At 38.4% G+C, this 22611-nt stretch overlaps 1 protein-coding gene across 1 annotated transcript in view; it reads right to left on the bottom strand.

Annotated features, from left to right (window-relative positions):
* Positions 1–22611, bottom strand: part of LOC126469730 (BRISC complex subunit FAM175B-like) — a 133548-nt gene that overhangs the window by 40165 nt on the left and 70772 nt on the right. The window contains exon 4 of the mRNA XM_050096933.1: positions 7823–8022. Coding sequence (XP_049952890.1) covers positions 7823–8022 — 200 coding nt within the window. The remainder of the gene's footprint in view (positions 1–7822; positions 8023–22611) is intronic.

The raw sequence follows: 22611 nt of genomic DNA, 5'->3' as shown, positions 1-22611 counted from the left end.
AACTGGCCTGGAAAGAACTCTGGAAACAATAGATTTCTACAACAATACAAAATAAGGTGTTGATGTGGTGGATCAAATGACAAGAAAATACACTGTTCGAGCTGGTACTCATAGCTAGCTAGTTCATGTATTTTATAATATTCTTGACTTGGCAGCTACCAATTTAGGAATCATTCTCAAGAAAGTAACAGTGATGAAGATTATTCATAAAAATTATATCCTGAAGCTAGCAGAAGAGCATCGTATGGGGTACATGGACTCGAAAAGTAACTTGGTGGAAACAGAAGCTGAATCTGGAAACTCTACAGAAGGAAATAAAATGAGGAGACAACGTCAAATGAAGAAGTGTAGAGATAAGACAAGTTATACCTGCAAAGTGCAAATGGCAAGTGTGTGGCTCTTTTTCGAAGGACATAACTAAGGACGTAGTATGTAGTTCCTGCTACTAAAGATATTTAATTCACATCAGTGAGTGCAAAGACACTGAAGAAAAAGTCACGCAATATTTTACAAATATGTTGTGGTATGTGGATTTGGCAAACAGATTGCATGGCTATAAGTGCACTACATAAAATATTGCAGTAATTAATTTTACAATAATGAGTACACAATAAATACACCAGCTTTAAAGAAGAATTTGACCTAAAAACTGTGTTTGTTAATTAGATAACATGTTTCTAAAAACTCATTCTTGTTTGTAATAAATGGGAAAAATATTAAATTTGAGAAAAATTATATAATTAGTCTTATTTTAGTTTTATAAACCTAAAATACATATTTGAAATGATGATAATGAAAACAAAAATAATAATTTTCATATAGCGGTCAAAATGACCGCATCAGCAGTTCTAGGTATACAATACATTCCGGCGGTTCTAATGTTAACCATGTACCATTTGTAACCACTACTTCATGGCCATCGCCACGCCATTGTAATTTAATGTCAATTATATCAGATCTTGTCCCGTGAACATTTTTTCATAAAGCATAAATCACAGGAAGGTATTAAATATGTTAATGCAAAATTGGGTGTGTATTAACACTGTTAACAAAGAAATTTGAAAGGGACATTAAAAAATGTCGTAAACAAGGGGAAATCGTTAATTCTGGTAAAGTAAAAGTGGGGTTATAATTTCTCATTCCTTTAACACTTTTTTATGTTCTACTGTACAAAGAAGCCCTTCTTTTCACACACTCTTGTTTCTGTGATTGTTGGTATTTGCCCTTACATTTGCCACTTCATAAGTAGAGCAAAACATTCCTGTTAAATGTAGAAAACTGTACTTTGCAGCCGGCCGTGGTGGTCTAGCGGTTCTAGGCGCTCAGTCCGGAGCCGCGCGACTGCTACGGTCGTAGGTTCGAATCCTGCCTCGGGCATGGATGTGTGTGATGTCCTTAGGTTAGTTAGGTTTACGTAGTTCTAAGTTCTCGGGGACTGATGACCGTAGATGTTAAGTCCCATAGTGCTCAGAGCCATTTGAACCATTTTGTACTTTGCATTACTTTCACAGAAGTTAATACCCCACAAAACAGTTTAAATAAGCATTGCACACAATTAATATGCTATATTCCACAATGAATGAAACAACAGCTGTAAAAATATTTCATGTATAGTTATGTTAGTGATACATTTTATTCATGTTACAGACAAAATGGTAACAGATTTAGAAAACTGAGCTACAATTGTTGTAATGACAAATGCAAGGTACTTCCTGTAAACTAGGATAAGATACTGATGATAACTAAAGTTATTCCAACTGTTACTTTGTACACACACACACACACACACAAAAACTAACTATGGGCAAGATGAAAGAGCGAGATGGAATGGAACACAAACAGATCAATAACAAGATATACAAAGCAGAAACTTAGATGTGTTGGGAGAATTTTAGGAAGGTACGGAGAATCTGTTAGAGAAATCACACACAGGGCACTAGTACGACATATTCTGGAATACTGATCCAGTGTTTGGAGCTTTTATATTGAGCAGACGTGACAGCATGTAATTAAATACCTTCGAGATATGCTGTTAGGAGCATGACATGATGGTAAGGCTCACTAGATAGTTTAACAGACACACTCAAGAAAGTTAAATGGAAGTCTTTTGAAGAAAGGCGGCATTTTTCTCATGGAACTAAGAGAAAAAGTATTTCATGTAGAGCCTGCAGCCATCCTGCTGTCTTCATTATAAATTTCAAATATGGACCATGAGAATAAGATATGAGAGGTTAGGGATACCTGTACCCACACATTTTTCACTCCTCCTATTGATTAGTGGAACAGGATTGAGTAAGGAGAACAATGATACAAAATCACTCTTCATCATGGACTGCCAAATGACTTCCAGAATATCTATGTAGGTGCAGAATTGAAATAGGACTCTTGAACATGAGTCAAGAATCTTAATCACTGTGTTGCTTCACACAGTTGAAAACTGTATAACATAAAAATGTAAATGGGCCAGATAAGCTGTGAATGGTGTACTTCTAGTACTGTACAGAGTTACGTATAAATACAACATGAAGACATATGTACACGAATACAGTTCACTGTGTAAAAATTGTTGTTGATGTTTATGTGAAAAGATACTGTATTTCACATTTACATTTTCTTTTAAACTTGCAACTTGTTCCACAATTGTTCTGCCTGTTGACGTGACTGGTTAGCGGATGTTTCAAGCATCGCAGACTGGACTAAGTTATCCCATCATGTCTTACGAATGCTCAACAGGGAATAAATAAGGCGGTGTGAAAGCCGGTCCAATTGAAAAACTCTCTGCTGAGCACATTGGACAATATGAGAAACGGGTACACTGACCAATACCTGCTGGAAATACGCACTTCCATAACATTTTAGGACTTAGAATGAGTTGGATGATGATCTGGTTACTACATGTGTTTGGTGACTGTAAGATATGGCTCCAGACATCAGGGTGTCTCTAGCTGATCTTTTATGTCATTTCTTGATGCACTCCTTTGCAAATGGGGTGAATGGTGATGAGGTGTCAAAGGCACCCTTGCAACCCATACCTGTTGAAGCAATCCAGGGTTAAATTGTATGCTGCTACCATCTGGAATGATGACAATGAGTATGTAAACATTTTAAGGCCATCAGCACCATCTCCTGTACAAAGCTTAAATTTCAAGTCTCAGCTTACGACTTCTCCAAGAGGACCATCTAGCCACTCGTGGTTTTAAATCCTCCAAATTTGGTTTTACATTGTTTCCCTAACCTCTGTTCAGTTTGACAACAAAATCATGGTATGTTTCCTTCTTTATTAATCTTTAAATGAATTAGAACTCTATCTGCAGTGATAATGTCAATAAGTAATTAAACATCAACCTGCATTCTTTTTACCAATAACTCTTGAGACTAGCTATATCACTGCTTATTGAAAAGCAATTGAATATGGAACTCCCACATAGAATGACTCTCCAGTTATTTCTATAAAGTATCACTGAAAATTTGCAGTTGTTCGATGAAAATAAAAAAAGAAATCCTACTGATTGTTTACGAACTATCAAAACCAGCAATTTGTTTAGATTTACTAAAGAGGCACAACACTCAAATAGCTGTTCATAAATATGTAGGACAAAGGATTTAAATCTTATTGTTGTTTATATAGATTGAGATTGTTGTTTATATAGATTGAGATTTAAAATGATGTTTTAATAAATATAGCTTATCCACAAATATTCATGGTACTTTCATTAAGTTAAAATATGAAAAGTGTATTCATTTATATTTAAGCTTGCAATGTGCCCCCAGTGGAGTGGCAAGAAGACTTTATTTCACATGGTACTTCTTAATTTTTTAAAAAAAAAAAAAAAAAAAAAAAAAGAAGGAAAGAAAGAAAGAAAGACAAAGGTTTGTAATTGTACTCTTAAGTATCTATAGTTTTATTCAGCAGTTAACCGTGCCACAAATTCAAAATAATACTGTATGGTTATTTTGTTGCTTACGTCTATAGACATTTAAGAAATTTAGTTTCTATGATAAAATTGGCAAGTTATTAGCAGTGAGAAAATATTTCAAAACAATTTTAAGAGACTGAAAACTAGTCCATTCAAAATGAGTTATATTTAAATAAATTTCCGTGACCACTCATTATTGTTGTTTTTGTGGTCCTCAGCCCCGAGACTGGTTTGATGCAGCTCCCCATGCTACTCTATCCTGTGCAAGCTTCTTCATCTCCCAGTACCTACTGCAACCTACATCCTTCTGAATCTGCTTAGTGTATTGATCTCTTGGTCTCCCCCTACGATTTTTACCCTCCACGCTGCCCTCCAATGCTAAATTTGTGATCCCTCGATGCCTCAAAACATGTCCTACCATCCGATCCCTTCTTCTAGTCAAGTTGTGCCACAAACTTCTCTTCTCCCCAATCCTATTCAATACCTCCTCATTAGTTACGTGATCTACCCACCTTATCTTCAGCATTCTTCTGTAGCACCACATTTCGAAAGCTTCTATTCTCTTCTTGTCCAAACTGGTTATCGTCCATGTTTCACTTCTATACATGGCTACACTCCATACAAATACTTTCAGAAACGACTTCCTGACACTTAAATCTATACTCAATGTTAACAAATTTCTCTTCTTCAGAAACGATTTCCTTGCCATTGCCAGTCTACATTTTATATCCTCTCTACTTCGACCATCATCAGTTATTTTACTCCCTAAATAGCAAAACTCCTTTACTACTTTAAGTGTCTCATTTCCTAATCTAATCCCCTCAGCATCACCCGATTTAATTAGACTACATTCCATTATCCTTGTTTTGCTTTTGTTGATGTTCATCTTATATCCTCCTTTCAAGACACTGTCTATTCCATTCAACTGCTCTTCCAAGTCCTTTGCTGTCTCTGACAGAATTACAATGTCATCGGCGAACCTCAAAGTTTTTACTGCTTCTCCATGAATTTTAATACCTACTCCGAATTTTTCTTTTGTTTCCTTTACTGCTTGCTCAATATACAGATTGAATAACATCGGGGAGAGGCTACAACCCTGTCTCACTCCTTTCCCAACCACTGCTTCCCTTTCATGCCCCTCGACTCTTATAACTGCCATCTGGTTTCTGTACAAATTGTAAATAGCCTTTCGCTCCCTGTATTTTACCCCTGTCACCTTCACCTTCAGAATTTGAAAGAGAGTATTCCAGTTAACGTTGTCAAAAGCTTTCTCTAAGCCTACAAATGCTAGAAACGTAGGTTTGCCTTTTCTTAATCTTTCTTCTAAGATAAGTCGTAAGGTCAGTATTGCCTCACGTGTTCCAACATTTCTACGGAATCCAAACTGATCTTCCCCGAGGTCTGCTTCTACTAGTTTTTCCATTCGTCTGTAAAGAATTCGCGTTAGTATTTTGCAGCTGTGACTTATTAAACTGATAGTTCGGTAATTTTCACATCTGTCAACACCTGCTTTCTTTGGGATTGGAATTATTATATTCTTCTTGAAGTCTGTGGGTATTTCGCCTGTCTCATGCATCTTGCTCACCAGATGGTAGAGTTTGGTCATGACTGGCTCTCCCAAGGCCATCAGTAGTACTAATGGAATGTTGTCTACTCCCGGGGCCTTGTTTCGACTCAGGTCTTTCAGTGCTCTGTCAAACTCTTCACGCAGTATCTTATCTCCCATTCCATCTTCATCGACATCCTCTTCCATTTCCATGATATTGTCCTCAAGTACATCGCCCTTGTATAAACCCTCTATATACTCCTTCCACCTTTCTGCCTTCCCTTCTTTGCTTAGAACCGGGTTGCCATCTGAGCTCTTGATATTCATATAAGTGGTTCTCTTCTCTCCAAAGGTCTCTTTAATTTTCCTGTAGGCAGTATCTATCTTACCCGTAGTGAGACAAGCCTCTACATCCTTACATTTGTCCTCTAGCCATCCCTGCTTAGCCATTTTGCACTTCCTGTCGATCTCATTTTTGAGACGTTTGTATTCCTTTTTGCCTGCTTCATTTACTGCATTTTTATATTTTCTCCTTTCATCAATTAAATTCAATATTTCTTCTGTTACCCAAGGATTTCTATTAGCCCTCGTCTTTTTACCTACTTGATCCTCTGCTGCCTTCACTACTTAATCCCTCAGAGCTATCCATTCTTCTTCTACTGTATTTCTTTCCCCCATTCCTGTCAATTGTTCCCTTATGCTCTACCTGAAACTCTGTACAACCTCTGGTTCTTTCAGTTTATCCAGGTCCCATCTCCTTAAATTCCCGCCTTTTTGCAGTTTCTTCAGTTTCAATCTGCAGTTCATAACCAACAGATTGTGGTCAGAATTCACATCTGCCCCTGGAAATGTCTTACAATTTAAAACCTGGTTCCTAAATCTCTGTCTTACCATTATGTAATCTATCTGATACCTTTTAGTATCTCCAGGATTCTTCCAGGTATACAACCTTCTTTCATGATTCTTGAACCAAGTGTTAGCTATGATTAAATTATGCTATGTGCAAAATTCTACAAGGCGGCTTCCTCTTTGATTTCTTAGCCCCAATCCATATTCACCTACTATGTTTCCTTCTCTCCCTTTTCCTACTGACGAATTCCAGTCACCCATGACTATTAAATTTTCGTCTCCCTTCACTACCTGAATAATTTCTTTTATCTCGTCATACATTTCATCTATTTCTTCATCATCTGCAGAGCTAGTTGGCATATAAACTTGTACTACTGTAGTAGGCATGGGCTTTGTGTCTATCTTGGCCACAATAATGCGTTCACTATGCTGTTTGTAGTAGCTAACCCGTACTCCTATTTTTTTATTCATTATTAAACCTACTCCTGCATTACCCCTATTTGATTTTGTATTTATAACCCTGTAATCACCTGACCAAAAGTCTTGTTCCTCCTGCCACCGAACTTCACTAATTCCCACTATATCTAACTTTAACCTATCCATTTCCCGTTTTAAATTTTCTAACCTTCCTGCCCGATTAAGGGATCTGACATTCCACGCTCCGATCCGTAGAATGCCAGTTTTCTTTCTCCTGATAACGACATCCTCTTGAGTAGGCCCCGCCCGGAGATCCGAATGGGGGACTATTTTACCTCCGGAATATTTTACCCAAGAGGACGCCATCATCATTTAATCATACAGTAAAGCTGCATGTCCTCGGGAGGAATTACGGCTGTAGTTTCCCCTTGCTTTCAGCCGTTCGCAGTACCAGCACAGCAAGGCCGTTTTGGTTAATGTTACAAGGCCAGATCAGTCAATCATCCAGACTGTTGCCCCTGCAACTACTGAAAAGGCTGCTGCCCCTCTTCAGGAACCACATGTTTGTCTGGCCTCTCAACAGATACCCCTCCGTTGTGGTTGCACCTACGGTACGGCCATCTGTATCGCTGAGGCACGCAAGCCTCCCCACCAACGGCAAGGTCCATGGTTCATGGTTCATTTAATTTGTGAAAATTTCATTATTTGAAAACACTATCTGGTAATTTAATATTTTTTCCTATTATTCATTCCATATTCTCTGCAAACATTCAAAATATATGTAGGAATATATAATGGTGCACATTATCCTATGTTTTGCACACATCCTTCAAAAATTCTAAGTTGATTTAATTTTTATCATCTGTTTCATGTGTCATTAAAGGAAGATGTTTATCATATTGTTATAAAGACAACAACTTCCTATTTCTTTTTGACGATTCAAGTGTAAATAATAACCTCTTCCTCCTGAGGCAGCATGCAGTCTCTTTGAGGAAAAAAAATCTTTTACAGATACCAAATGAATTGTCAACTTATTTCTACAGGCAAATGAAGTGAGTGAATGCTCACAGCCATATAACAAATGACACAGTACCTGTTACGATACCTCACAAATTTGTGATTGAAGGTGTGAGTGGATCCTGAATTTGAGACAACTGTATTCAGAATACCCATCATAAAAAGTTCTGATGACAGATTAGGTAACATTGTCTGTAGCTGTTTATGTAGCAACTTGTCCCGCAAATGTGGAACTAGAGCAGCATTTCGACGAAAAGTGTACCATCCAACAATATCCTGAGAAGAAAGAGTAATAACAATAATAACAATAACAACAACGATAACAATAATAACAACAACTACTACAACAACAATTACTACTGATATGACTATAAATATGGAAATAGTTTATGTGCAAGTGTTCACATGTGTGCACAATCTTTGTTATAACCACAATACTGTAACAAATATTTTCCTTCAATGTGGCAATACTTTGGGTTGTTTTGGAATGTATCTTTCAGCAAGTTCCAGTCAAAAATTCAAACAATCAGAGTTCAACATAATGATATGCACTGTGGGGGATGGGGCTCTGGAAAACCTTTATATGTATCAGGTATTTTATATTCATGTGACACTGCACATCCATGCGGCAGACAGTGAGCTCTGCGTTCACCAGTTGGCTTCAAAATTGGCAAATACTCTTTAAGAAAGAAGACAGGCTTGATTACATGGCTCATTATTCATCTAACTAGAGCGTTTCACGAGTTTTGTTGTGACTGACAGAACAAGCACAAACTGCACATGACAGTGCCTTTTGTGTTTACCTCCCACCTAAACTCTTTTCATTAATTATTTATGGCAGCATAGGCAAAAGATCCTGGCATAGTCCACATCAATTCAGGCAGGCTAGGAAAAAATCTTACCTCCATAGTCTCAGATGTTACTGAATTTAGCATACATTAAAATTAAGGACTAAGTAAGGAACACGTATTTTTTTTGTTTTCTCCAAAAAAATTTCTGCTCTGAGATACAGCCCTCCAAAAATGACACTGCACATACCATTTTGAAGATGCGAATTTTGGGAAAAAAATTAAAACTGGAACAGTTCTAGATATTTTGTTGTTTTTTTTTTTATTTGAAAGACAATTGCTTTATGGTTACAAATAAATCATCCATTTGGACTTATCTGTCAAAGTTCTTTTACGGTAGTGTTATGAACATTTTGTATAATTTATGGAAAAGAAATTTTTTTTTCAAAAATGCCAATCCATAAAAATGTTTTTTTTTCTGTTGATTAGTGCCATATACTTCTACAGTCCCTGAAAAGGAGAGCTTCCACTTTTAGGTTGAACAGGTTTTATAAACAATTGAAATTTTTGCCATACATATAATCTGTTTTATTACCACATCATCACATAAAAGGCTCATAAAAATCAAAAAACCTAGTCTTATTTAACATAATTTTAGTTTTGAAAGATAAGTAAGAGACTCATTTTCAAATCATTTTAAATGGTTCCAAAATGTATGGGAAACGTCCAAAGTTTCAATTTATACAACTTCTGTGCACTCCACTCTGTTTTGTACTGAAATTAGCCAGTCAATGAACTAACAATGTGTTCCACTGCTTCAGTATCTTCCTTTGATATAGAGTGATGCCTTCCTGTTGAACCAATAGGAACTGGAGCACTTACAATCTTCAAAACATAGTGAACAGGAAATGAGCACTGATGGCATTGTTGCTGTCCTTCAGACAGAAATCTATATCCAGCAGCTCGGCCATGTGGAAGCATCAAGTTCACTACAATTTCGTTTAACTCATAACTGGCATCTATAATCTCTGCAATCCACCAGTCAGTCACAGTCATACAAACAGGCCACAAACATCCCCCTTCTCAGGTTGTGACTTTGAATATTATCCTGCTGTTTCTGAGGCGTTGGCTGAACGAACAAAATGTCTTCTTTCTTGCTCTTTAAAGACCATGCAATATGAATTCGCCCATCACTGAGTACAAAAATGTGTCTTCTGAATTCCTTTCACTGGAGTAGTTTGTTTGGACCATTCTTCTTTTTCTCCTACTCACAGAATTCTTTGATTTCCTCTTTGGACAAAAGAATGAGGGCTGTGGATGTGCAAGATTTCACGACTCTCGCAAAATCCTCAGCATTCTGAATCACAGCTGTATTTGGTCTGGAAAGATTATGTTTTGTAGCATGGTGCTTCAGCTGGCCTCCTACACCATCACAAGGCCCCTTCCCGCGACCAGTAGCACTGTACACCCAGTCAGTTGTCACAAGTGACTTGCTCAATTCAAACAGTTGGAAACAATTTTTTAAATGACTAGGAGCACCATCAGAAATAATGATGATCTCTGCCCCTGTTTGCAGTTGAAGAATTTTGTGCATTGCTAGCAAAGAATGTGCCGAGTCATGTCCTATGTCATCATCACATATAACTGCAACTCTTGTGGTCTAGTTTTGAAAATATGTCACCCCTGTAAAAGTTGAAACCTGGTCGTTACTCCAATGATACCCTTGTACTTCTTGTGGGAACATTACAGATCAGTTCTCAGCAAAATCACAGTGAAGCACTAAACACAGTTCATCAGCCTGTACACACCTTTTCACTTTTGCATTGTGGTGTTGTTGCAATTTCTACAGATGCTGGTGTGTTACTGCTTTCACTGACCATTTACCAAGTTTATCTATGAAACTGTCAAAGACAACTGTTTTCTTAATTAGTTTATTTTCCTCCCATGTTGCATATGTAATTTCTGCAGTTATCTGCTACGTCTTCCAGGCCAAGTGTCTGTAAAGACAGACCTCACTTTCCAGGGCAGTCTATGGATGAATAGTTAGGTGACCCAACAGACTGCACATTCCTTAACTCCGATAGATAAATTTATTTTTACATATACCATATGTTCCCCTACTGATAAAATTTTATAACTATTCTCTTTTTACTTTTGAATGGTTCACTAACTCTGATGTAACATCCTGTACAATTTGGCTGTTGGCAAATATTTACTGTAAATTCCCCAAGTTATCTGTGCAGACACTGCTTTCAAAAGTTCTGTTACTATGGAAGATACAGATGTACTACCACAGTTTACATTCCACACTACTGTAGATATGAGTGATGCAGATATTAGTGTGATAGTTAAAAATCCCTAAAATTAAATATGTCTAGATGGCCTGACGTAATCACTGTCTGATAATACAGAGAATTTGAAGCATAATTAGCTCCCATTTTAACCATGATAAAGCTAAGAAAAACAAGTGCTTAGGAGATAGCCCATGTCACATTTGTCTACAAGATTGATAGCAGAAGTGGTCCAGTGTCTTCTCACATTTACATCCATCTATTGTATAATCTTGGAACATATTCTGAGCTCACACATAAAAGAGGTACTCTTACAGAATAATCTCCTTCATGCTAATGTCAGTCATGTGAAACCCAATTTGCACTTCTCATGTGACAATTGTGACAGGATTGAAGATTTCTTGGTATGTTCATATTGTATACTAGTGAACTGTATGTCCTTTCCAACCCCCCCCCCCCCCACTTCTACCACCAATCTGTCCACCTCTTCCTTCACCCCCTTTGTTCATCCCCCCCACCCCCCTCCCTTCCATCTGATCTCGAGCCTTTTTTTTAATATAATTTCGTCAATGAAACCTTGATTTGAAATTAAAGTTGCTTAAAATGAATGGATAAATCGGTTGGAATCCCTGATATATGGCATAATGAGAGGCGCCTCTTCTGATTCTGCATGTGTAGGGGTAACAACTCTAATGATAGTATTCCACACAGTCTTAATCTGCAAAGTTTCAGACAATTCAAAGTATGTCTTAATATTCTAATCACATGCTGATAAGCCATAAACATAGCTTTCCTGTGTCCTTTCAAACTGACTGCAAGGAAGAAAACAAAACAGTACATTATTGTATCAACTTGTCTTATTCTTTAAACGTCCTGCTATCACAGTTAAAAATGAGTGCAGGAAACAAAAAGAAACTGCACATTTTCACAGCACAGCAGTTTCTTTCTCACAGTCAATTAAACAGAAAATCTCTACATTGTTGTTTAGAAAATTATAGACCTTATGCTCAACTGACTGTTTACCACACACACACACACACACACACACACACACACACACACACACACACACACACGAAGTAATTGGTACCAACGTTTATTAGAATATAGTATAAACATTTTAGTAAAATCTCAAGACCTTTCGAGATTTCTGGTAAGAATGTTAAACAGTGACCTGCCTTTATATAGTATTATACATTTTATATACATAAATATTTATATTCCATATATATCAAAATTATGTAGTATATATGCCTTATCTCTCACAGGGAAGGTACTATTCTGTTACTACAATATCAATGAGAGACAACTGGAATCAGCTGACTTGTACAAACATCAAGGTAAAACAATTGTAGGAATATAAAATGGGATGCTCACACAGACTCTATTGTAAGAACAATGCAGTTTACTAAGGAGACTGCTTAAAAATCACTTGTAAGTCCCATCTTATAACATGGCTCAAATCTGTGGGACCCATACTACATCGGTCTCACAAGGGGCATTTAACTTATAAAAATAAGAGCAACATGAATGGTTACAGATTTGTTTGACTTACGGGAGAGTACCACAAAAATGTTGAAAAATCTGAACTGCCAGATCCTTTAAGTAAGACACCAATCATCCCCCTATAATCCTTCCTGCAGCAACCTTGAAGACAAGATTCGGGTAATTATGTAGGCACAGAGGCATTTAAGTGGATATTTCCCCATGTTTTGTATGTGACTGGAATGGAAAAAATTTCAGATGGGGCACCAAGCTAAGCATACACTGCCATGCTGTTCAGAGTGGTTTGCAGATTATGCAGGGCATCTGTCCTAAGAGTCATCAGGCGCATTTCCTCTCTCTCTCTCTCTCAGCCAAATTGGTGTCACTGTCTCTATTCCAACGCTTCCATACTAATACACTCCAGGTACAGGTCACATGTAACTACAGCAATTAATACATAAATAGATCGCAGTCGCGATTCAGTGCAATTCTGGAAATTTTGCTCGTCCAGCAATCTAGTGACCTCTGTTGGTATTGTCTACATCTACATCCATACTCTGCAAGCCACCTGATGGATTGCATTTCCTTAGGATTCTTCCAATGAATCTCAGTCTGGCATCTGCTTTACCGACAATTAATTTTATATGGTCATTCCATTTTAAATCACTCCTAATGCCTACTCCCAGATAATGTATGGAAATTAACTGCTTCCAGTTGCTGACCTACTATATTGTAGCTAAATGATAAAGGACATTTCTTTCTATGTATTCGCAGCACATTACACTTTTCTACATTGAGATTCAATTGCCATTCCCTGCACCATGCGTCAATTCGTTTCAGATCCTCCTGCATTTCAGTACAATTTTCCATTGTTACAACCTCTCGACATACTACAGCATCATCCACAAAAAGCCTCAGTGAACTTTCGACGTTATCCACAAGGTCATTTATGTATACTGTGAATAGCAACGGTCCTATGACACTCCCCTGCGGGCACACCTGAAATCACTCTTACTTCAGAAGACTTCTCTCCATTGAGAATGACATGCTGTGTTCTGTTTTATAGGAACTCTTCAATCCCGTCTCACAATTGGTCTGATAGTCCAGACGCTCTTACTTTGTTCATTAAACGACTGTGGGGAACTGTATCAAACGCTTTGCGGAAGTCAAGAAACATGGCATCTACCCGGGAATCCGATTCTATGGCCCTCTGGGTCTCGTGGACGAATAGCGCGAGCTGGGTTTCACATAATCGTCCTTTTGGAAACCCATGCTGATTCCTATAGAGTAGATTTCTAGTCTCCAGAAAAGTCATTATACTCTAACATAATACGTGCTCCAAAATTCTACAACTGATCGACGTTATAGGTATAGGTCTATAGTTCTGCACATCTGTTTGACGTCTCTTCTTGAAAACGGGGATGACCTGTGCCCTTTTCCAATCCTTTGGAACGCTATGCTTCTCTAGAGACCTACGGTACACCGCTGCAAGAAGGGGGGCAAGTTCCTTCATGTACTCTGCGTAAAATCGACTTGGTATCCCATCAGGTCCAGCGGCATTTCCTCTTTTGAGCGATTTTAATTGTTTTTCTATCCCTCTGTCATCTATTTCGATATCTACCATATTTGTCATCTGTGCAACAATCTAGAGAAGGTACTACAGTAAAGTCTTCCTCTGTGAAACAGCTTTGGAAAATGACATTTAGTTTTTCCTCCTTTAGTCTGTCATCCTCTGTTTCAGTACCATTTTGGTCACAGAGTGTCTGGACATTTTGTTTTGTTCCACCTACCGCTTTGACATAAGACCAAAATTTCTTAGGATTTTCTGCCAAGTCAGTGCGTAGAACTTTACTTTCGAATTAGTTGAATGCCTCTCGCATAGCCCCCCCTCATGCTACATTTTGCTTCGTGTAATTTCTGTTTGTCTGCAAGGCTTTGGCTATGTTTATGTTTGCTGTGAAGTTCCCTTTGCTTCCGCAGCAGTTTCCTAACTCGGTTGTTGTACCACGGTGGCTCTTTTACATCTCTTAAGATCTTGCTTGGCACGTACTCATCTAACGCATATTGTACGATGGTTTTGAGCTTTGTCCACTGATCCTCAACACTTTCTGTACTTGAGATAAAACTTTTGTGTTGAGCCGTCAGGTACTCTGTAATCTGCCTTTTGTCACTTTTGCTAAACAGAAAAATCTTCCTACCTTTTTTAATATTTCTATTTACGGCTGAAATCATCGATGCAGTAACCGCTTTATGATCGCTGATTCCCTGTTCTGCATTAACTGTTTCAAATAGTTCGGGTCTGTTTGTCACCAGAAGGTCTAATATGTTATCGCCACGAGTTGGTTCTCTGTTTAACTGCTCAAGGTAGTTTTCAGATAATGCACTTAAAAAAAAAAACACACACACACACACACACACACACACACACACACTGGTTCTTTCTGCTGTAATTTATTCTTGCAATAACAACTGCAGTCAATTTACTGTGATGTATTTAGTCTGTTAGGCATTCAATTCTAGATTAATTTTCTTTCTTGTTTCATTTTAATGTCATCATTTTGCTCTAAAGCTGTTGATGTTTTTCCCCAGTATTCTAATACATGAACAATGTCTGAATTTCTTGTTTACAACTCACTTAGTAGATCATTAAAATTTCTCATAACCAAATAGAACACTGATTAGGGTTCAGAATCAAATAATGGTTTTTGAAGTGCAAGATTTTCATCTTAGAATATTACCTTTACTTCAAAAGCAATGCAAATGTACAATATGTACGCGGTTTCCACATATGTACGAGACCTTTTATTGCAAACCTTTTCAAATAGAACAAATCTTTATAAGTTTATAGAATTTAATGCTGTTTCTTCCTGTGTTTCACAAAATCGTTAATTTTTAAGCAGAGCATTATATTGTTTTAGGGCCTGAGCAACAACAGTTTAATCTGCAAATATAAGACAACTCCGTATTTTTCAAATGACAAATTTGGGACAAAACCTATTCGTATAATCAGGTTAATAAAGTATTTACAACGTGTAGCTGGAGTCAGCCTAAACAAATACTGCTCTTCACTTCTTTCATGCAACACTTGTGACTTGCTTGCCACCCAGGCCTATGTAAACCGCTACTGCAATGCAGCAGCATTGCTCATTCACTGCTGGAGTATTGATTATTCTTCACCATTTACTGTTCCTATCAATACGTATCGCTAAAGTGAATATCACACTAGACTAATTTGGTATCACTATTGAATGTACACACAATGATTCTATTTAATTTTCTTTGTAACAGTAAAGAAACAGAGGGTTTCCATCAATACTGGGTGTCACATGAAAGACATGGTGAGTGGCATTTGTTTAGGATGACTCGAGTTACATACTGCAAAAACTAAATTGCAAATATCTGTGAAATTTTCAGAGAAAATGCGCCTGATGACTCTTCAGAGGGAAATCCGGTATATTTAGATTTATATAACCCAGAATGTGAATGATCTGCTAACGTTGAAAGGGTTACGGTCATGGGAAGGTGTGGATGAACGGTTCTTTGTTGGAGTTGGATGGAGGTGCCAATGATGGAGGAAGCCAATCTGTTATTACTCTCTCTATTAACAATTATACATGCACACAGACCAGTGGATCTGCATCAGATGGCAATGAGCCAGACGGTAGCCAGGGCTAGGTAAGTGAGCCTAACAAGACTATCCGGGCAATGAACATGGAACTGCAGGCTGGAGAGCAGCAGCAGCAGCTGGTTTGTCCCGAACTCACAGCTCAGCCTGGACTATGGAGATGGAGGCACGAAGTTGCTACTTTACAGCCTGGAGACGCCGAATGTAGCAGCATCATAAGTATGGCACTGACTAACACGGGCTGTACACCATAAAGAGGGCTGTCTGTGCCAATGGCGATGGCCTGAACCTGGATGTTTAAAACTATGGCCCAGCACTGATTCTGTGGGAGAGTCGTGTTATTGTCTTGCCTAGAAAGCTCTGGAATGGAGACCAATGATGGGCTTCCCGTGTTGATTGTGTGACAGTTAGTCACACTGCAAAAGTTTACCAGGTCATTTGCACTCGCAAGGGGCCAATGCAAGCACGAGCGGCTTCTGCTGACTTGTGGGGTGCTCCATCAGGTGGGCAGACTATGGCTACAACCTTATTATTGGTCTGGGCTGCTACAGCATCAGGACACAACATTTCCTCCCTCTTAGACTAATTTGGTCCACTAGATTACTGCTTAAGAGTTTGGAGGCAAGAAAGAAATTGACTTTTCTATCGCTGTTTCTAATACTTTACATTCTACTGCATGAAGTTGGGCACTGCAGTAAATTCACTGTTGAGAGCAGAACTTCCTCAAATCCTTCATCACCTCAAATGACATAACTTATTTGTATTTTATGCTACCAGTCACTTATTGGTTTTTTGCTTGATTTAACATACCATACTGCAACACATTTTGATCATCATCTGCTCATCTTGAGGCATTTACACATACTGAAAATTGCCGTTTACACATACTGAAAATTGTTACTTAAAAATAAAATGTCTTAAATTAACATAGGACTCTTTGTTTATAGTTCGCTGTTGGTGTGGTTGTTGGAGCATTTGGAGAATGTATGCCCAGTGATGTCTTCTGTGGTGTGTGGCAGTGTCTTCTTGTTCATTATAACTGGCACCACAGCCTGTGTGCAATGCAGATAGTTTCCCATCATCTGTTATGGTGGGAAAATTATGCGACACACTTTTCTATTTGACAGTTGTTCACTTATGATTCTGGCAACCCAAAGCTTTGTTTGCATCATTGGTACACTGGCAGAGTTGTTGCAAGACCTTACACTGTTGTATTATTTTGACACTGTTTTTTTGACATAATTTACTGTACAAATTTTTCTATTGCATTAGAACTGGCTTAAGAGTTGACATTGGTTATCTCATTAAGAATATTATCTCCATATTTTGTTTTATGAAAGGAAACTTACATTTTTTCCATGACATCCATTCTTTCGCTTATTCTGATTTTGTGTAAAACTTTGAGATTATCTTTTATTTTCAAATGGTGGGGCGGCCTATGTTCCTGATGGTGATTTGTTACATGTATTGAGTCTATAGCAGTCTAAATGTTGGGTTTTACACCATTTTCTGAAATTTGTGTCTGTCTGGCCTCTATAAAGTTTGCAGATAATTTTGTAAATGACAGAGCATCACAATCTGAATATGACAGTGTGAATAAACTTCCAACATTGGTGGTTGTTGGTACTGAAGTTTATTTTTACACCTTTTTTTGATAGTGTTGCTAATTTGTTACACATTATACCAACATATGCCATTTTTATATATTTAACTGCTAGAGTGCTGTCAGTTGTGACTGTGGCTTAATGATGATCATTCTTTTTTTAAATAATTATTATCTGTTGCCACATTAATGAGTGAAGGATCTTATCCATTGTTTATTGTGGTTTCTATTTCTTCTGAAAGAATCAGAGGATGTACAGAGTTTCAGGGAGAGCATTAGTGAACAATTGACAGGAAAGGGGACAGAAATACAGTAGAAGAAGAATGGGTAACTTTGAGGAATGAAATAGTGAAGGCAGCAGAGGATCAAGTAGGTAAAAAGACGAGGGCTACTAGAAATCCTTGGGTAACAGAGGAGATACTGAATTTAATTGATGAAAGGAGAAACACAAAAACGCAGTGAAGCAGGCAAAAAGGAATACAAACGTCTCAAAAATGAGATTGACAGGAAGTGCAAAATGGCTAAGCAGGCATGGCTAGAGGACAAACGTAAGAATGTAGAGGCTTATCTCACGAGGGGTAAGATAGACACTGCCTACAGGAAAATTAAAGATACCTTTGGAGAAAAGAAAACCACTTGCATGAATATCAAGAGCTTAGATGGAAACCCAGTTCTAAGCAAAGAAGGGAAAGCAAAAAGGTGGAAGGAGTATATAGACGGTCTATACAGGGGCGATGTACTTGAGGACAATATTATGGAAGTGGAAGAGGATGTAGGTGAAGATCAAATGGGAGATACAATACTGCGTGAAGAGTTTGACAGAGCACTGAAAGTCGAAACAACATTCCATTAGAACTACTGACAGCCTTGGGAGAGCCAGTCCTGACAAAACTCTACCATCTGGTGAGCAAGATGTATGAGACAGGTGAAATTCCCTCAGACTTCAAGAAGAATAATAATTCCAATCCCAAAGAAAGCAGGTGTTGACAGAAGTGAAAATTACCGAACTATCAGTTTAATAAGTAACAGCTGCAAAATATTAACATGAATTCTTTACAGATGAATGGAAAAACTGATAGAGGCCGACCTTGGGGAAGAACAGTGTGGATTTCGTAGAAATGTGGGAACACTGAGGCAATACTGACCCTACGACTTATCTTAGAAGCTAGATTAAGGAAAGGCAAACCTATGTTTCTAGCATTTGTAGACTTAGAGAAAGCTTTTGACAATGTTGACTGGAATACTCTCTTTCAAATTCTGAAGGTGGCAGCGGTAAAATACAGGGAGCGAGAAGCTATTTACAATTTCTACAGAAACCAAATGGCAGTTATAAGAGTCGAGGGACATGAAAGGGAAGCAGTGGTTGGGCAGGGAGTGAGACAGGGTTGTAGCCTCTCCCCGATGTTATTCAATCTGTACATTGAGCAAGCAGTAAAGGAAACAAAAGAATAATTTGGAGTAGGAATTAAAATCCACGGAGAAGAAATAAAAACTTTGAGGTTCGCCGATGACTTAATTCTGTCAGAGACAGCAAAGGACCTGGAAGAGCAGTTGAACGGAATGGACAGTGTCTTGAAAGGAGGGTTTAAGATGAACATCAACAAAAGCAAAACGAGGATAATGGAATGTAGTCGAATTAAGTTGGGTGACGCTGAGGGAATTAGGTTAGGAAATGAGACACTTAAAGTAGTAAAGGAGTTTTCTATTTGGGGACCAAAATAACTGATGATGGTTGAAGTAGAGAGGATATAAAATGTAGATTGGCAATGGCAAGGAAAGCGTTTCTGAAGAAGAGAAATTTGTTAACATCAAGTATAGATTTAAGTGTCAGGAAGTTGTTTCTGAAAGTATTTGTATGGAGTGTAGCCATGTATGGAAGTGAAACATGGACGATAAATAATTTGGACAAGAAGAGAACAGAAGCTTTCGAAATGTGGTGCAACAGAAGAATGCTGAAGATTACATGGGTAGATCACATAACTAATGAGCAGTTACTGAATAGAATTGGGGAGAAGAGGAGTTTGTGGCACAACTTGACTAGAAGAAGAGACCGGTTGGTAGGGCATGTTCGAGGCATCAAAGGATCACCAATTTAGTACTGGAGGGCAGTGTGGAGGGTAAAAATCGTAGAGGAAGACCAAGATATGCATACTCTAAGCAGATTCAGAAGGATGTACTCTGCAGTAGGTACTGGGAGATGAAGAGGCTTGCACAGGATAGAGTAGCATGGAGAGCTGCATCAAACCAGTCTCAGGACTGAAGACCACAACAACAACAACAACAACAACAACAACAATTCTTCTTTCTGTTGTGTGTGTTCAGTGGAAATTTCTGGGCTCTGTATAGCATTGATCAACATACAGTTTTTCGTGGGCAGTGGTTTGGGTGGAGGATTTTGGTAAGGTGGTATCTATAAACATTAAAAGACAGTCTGCAGGCCTTCATGGCTATTGTCACTACAGTTAAAAGCTTCTGGGTTGTTAGGCTGCATCATTTTTCCCCCTAAAATAATCGAAGTTTCGACCCTGTTCTTCAGAATGTTTTAGGGTCCACTATTCATGGAACCCTGTTAGAGACCAGTGTCGCAGTTTCTTATAGAGGGGAGCTTTCCCACATTTGTGCTGGGGAAGTGGGAATATCAGTTAAAATTCTTGTGGCTACCACTGGTGAGCCATCGTCACATGCTAAAATTCCTGCACTGATGCAGAAGAAGGGCATTACTGGCTAAACTCTTATGGATAATATCCTATGGATAATATCTGTGGCCCCTCATCTGATAGATAGGCACTACTCGACACTTATGCTGGAGAAGGGTTATTGGTTGAAATTCCTCCTACTGCTATTGATTGGCCATCATCATTGGCTAGATGTGAAATGGACAGAGCAAGAGCGGGAATGTTTACCCAAAATATTATTGTCCACCAAGGTGACTAGCAGGGCATTGGTTTGCTTGCACACTGTGGCTGCATATTCACTTTCTTGATGGTGGGGAGCAACACCGCCAGAAGCATATAGCCCTCCTCTTTATTAAAATTACAGGCATTCTTGGAAATTTCAACCACTTCTCGGACCTTTCTTCTGTAGATATTGGTTTCCTTAGCCAGCACATTATTAAAATGGATGTCAGAGCCACAGTTCTCATGATGTTCCACTACTGCCAATTTTACACTTTTTTTTAGCTGCATGTGCCATTCGTGTTCCTTAATGCGGTCTTTAACAGTTCTTCCTGTTTCGCCTATATACACTCTGCCGCAGCTACATGTCACTTGATAGACACCTGCATTGTGGAGGCAATCAGGTGCATCCACTTTTCATTGAAAAAATCTTATTTTGTTTTGACTAAGGAAAGATATCTGGATACCATTTTTCTTTAGAATTCTGCTTATGCAGTCAGTGACCTCAGAAATAAATGGTAACCTAATGGAGTGAGAAGGCAGTTCCGCACCATTCTTATTAGCGTGATTAATATTCCACCTAAAAGCCCTATCAATCGAACAACTGTTATAGCCATTTGCCTTTTTAAAGAGGACTATGAACGCAAACGGCTATGACAGTTGTTCGATCGATAGGGCTTTTACATGGAATATTAATCACACTAATAAGAATGATGACGAACTGCCTTCTCATTCTGTTAGGTTACTGTTCGTTTCTGGAGTAACTGACTGCATAAGTAGAATTCTAAAGAAAAATGCTATCCATACGTCTTTCTTTAGTCAAAATACAATAAAAGATTTTTTCCAACGAATAACGGATGCACCTGACTGCCTCCACAATGCAGGTGTCTATCAAGTGACACGTGACTGCAGTAGAGTGCATATAGACAAAACAGGAAGAACTGTTAAATACCGCAAACACAAACGGCACATGTGGCTAAAACAAAGTGTAAAATCGGCAGTAGTGGAACATCATGAGAACTGTGGCTCTGACATCCATTTTAATAATGTATGTGTGCTGGCTAAGGAAACCAACATTTATAGAAGAAAGATCCAAGAAGTGATTGAAATCTCCAAGAATGCCTGCAATTTCATTACAGATGACAGATGTAGGCTTCCGGTGCTATGGTTCAGGAAGTGAATATGCAGCTGCGGTGTGCGAACAGTACAACCAACGCCCTGCAAGTCACCTCGGCGGACAATAATATTTTGGGTAAACATTCCCTCCTCTTACTTTGTCTGTTTCACATCTAGCCAATGATGATGGCCAGCCAACCAACAGCAGCAGGAGGAATTTCAAACAATAGCCCTTCTCCAGCCTAAGTGCAGAATAATGCCTTTCTATCCAATGATGATAGGCCACTAATAGTATCCACAAGAGTTTAGCCAATAACGCCCATTCTTCCGCATCAGTGTGAAAATAGTAGCCTATGACAATGGCCCACTAATGGTAGCCACAAGAATTTTAACTGATACTCCCACTTCTCCAGCACAAATGCGGTAAAACCCGCTTTTATAAGATAATGTGACACTGGTTTCTGACAGCGTTCTAGCAATAGTGGGCACTGAAACATTCTGAAGAAGATCCCAGCAGAGGGCGTAGTGATTCGAGAATTTCTGTGTAAATTCTAGAACCACTCGGCCTCCTACCATCTCAAACACACGATATTCTACGTAAGAGTGTGGGTGGTAAAATCCTACCTACTGAGTGTCACACGTTTGTGTGCAGGTTTAAATTCAGTCGCGGGGAAGAAAGTAGAAGCAGAGGTCGAACGACACTGACAAGTACTTGTCGGGCAATCCATAGATGTTTCAGAGGAAGAACCATGGACTTTTTATGCAGCTCTGTGCCTATTGTGTCCTCGACAATTGTTATGTGAAAGAAGAACAGTTGAAAAAGTAAACCTGTGAACTCTTAATCCAGCCTTGGTAGAGGCAAGAGGTATTTTATGGTTAATGTGAAGTAGAGTCATGGTTAGTAAGCCAACTCTTTTATAAATGTAATTAAATTTGTTTCTGACTTTGGATGAAGTGAGTGACTTACTGGAAGTCATATATGTGCGTGTGGAAAGTAAGAATTTTATTCTGTATGGAGTTCAAATATATCGTTGGTTAACAAAATTTGAAGTTCGCTTATCTA

The sequence above is a fragment of the Schistocerca serialis genome, chromosome 1 (genome assembly GCF_023864345.2).
Source record: "Schistocerca serialis cubense isolate TAMUIC-IGC-003099 chromosome 1, iqSchSeri2.2, whole genome shotgun sequence".
NCBI classification, from domain to species: Eukaryota; Metazoa; Arthropoda; class Insecta; order Orthoptera; family Acrididae; genus Schistocerca; species Schistocerca serialis.
This window is presented reverse-complemented; position numbering and strand designations above follow the sequence as displayed.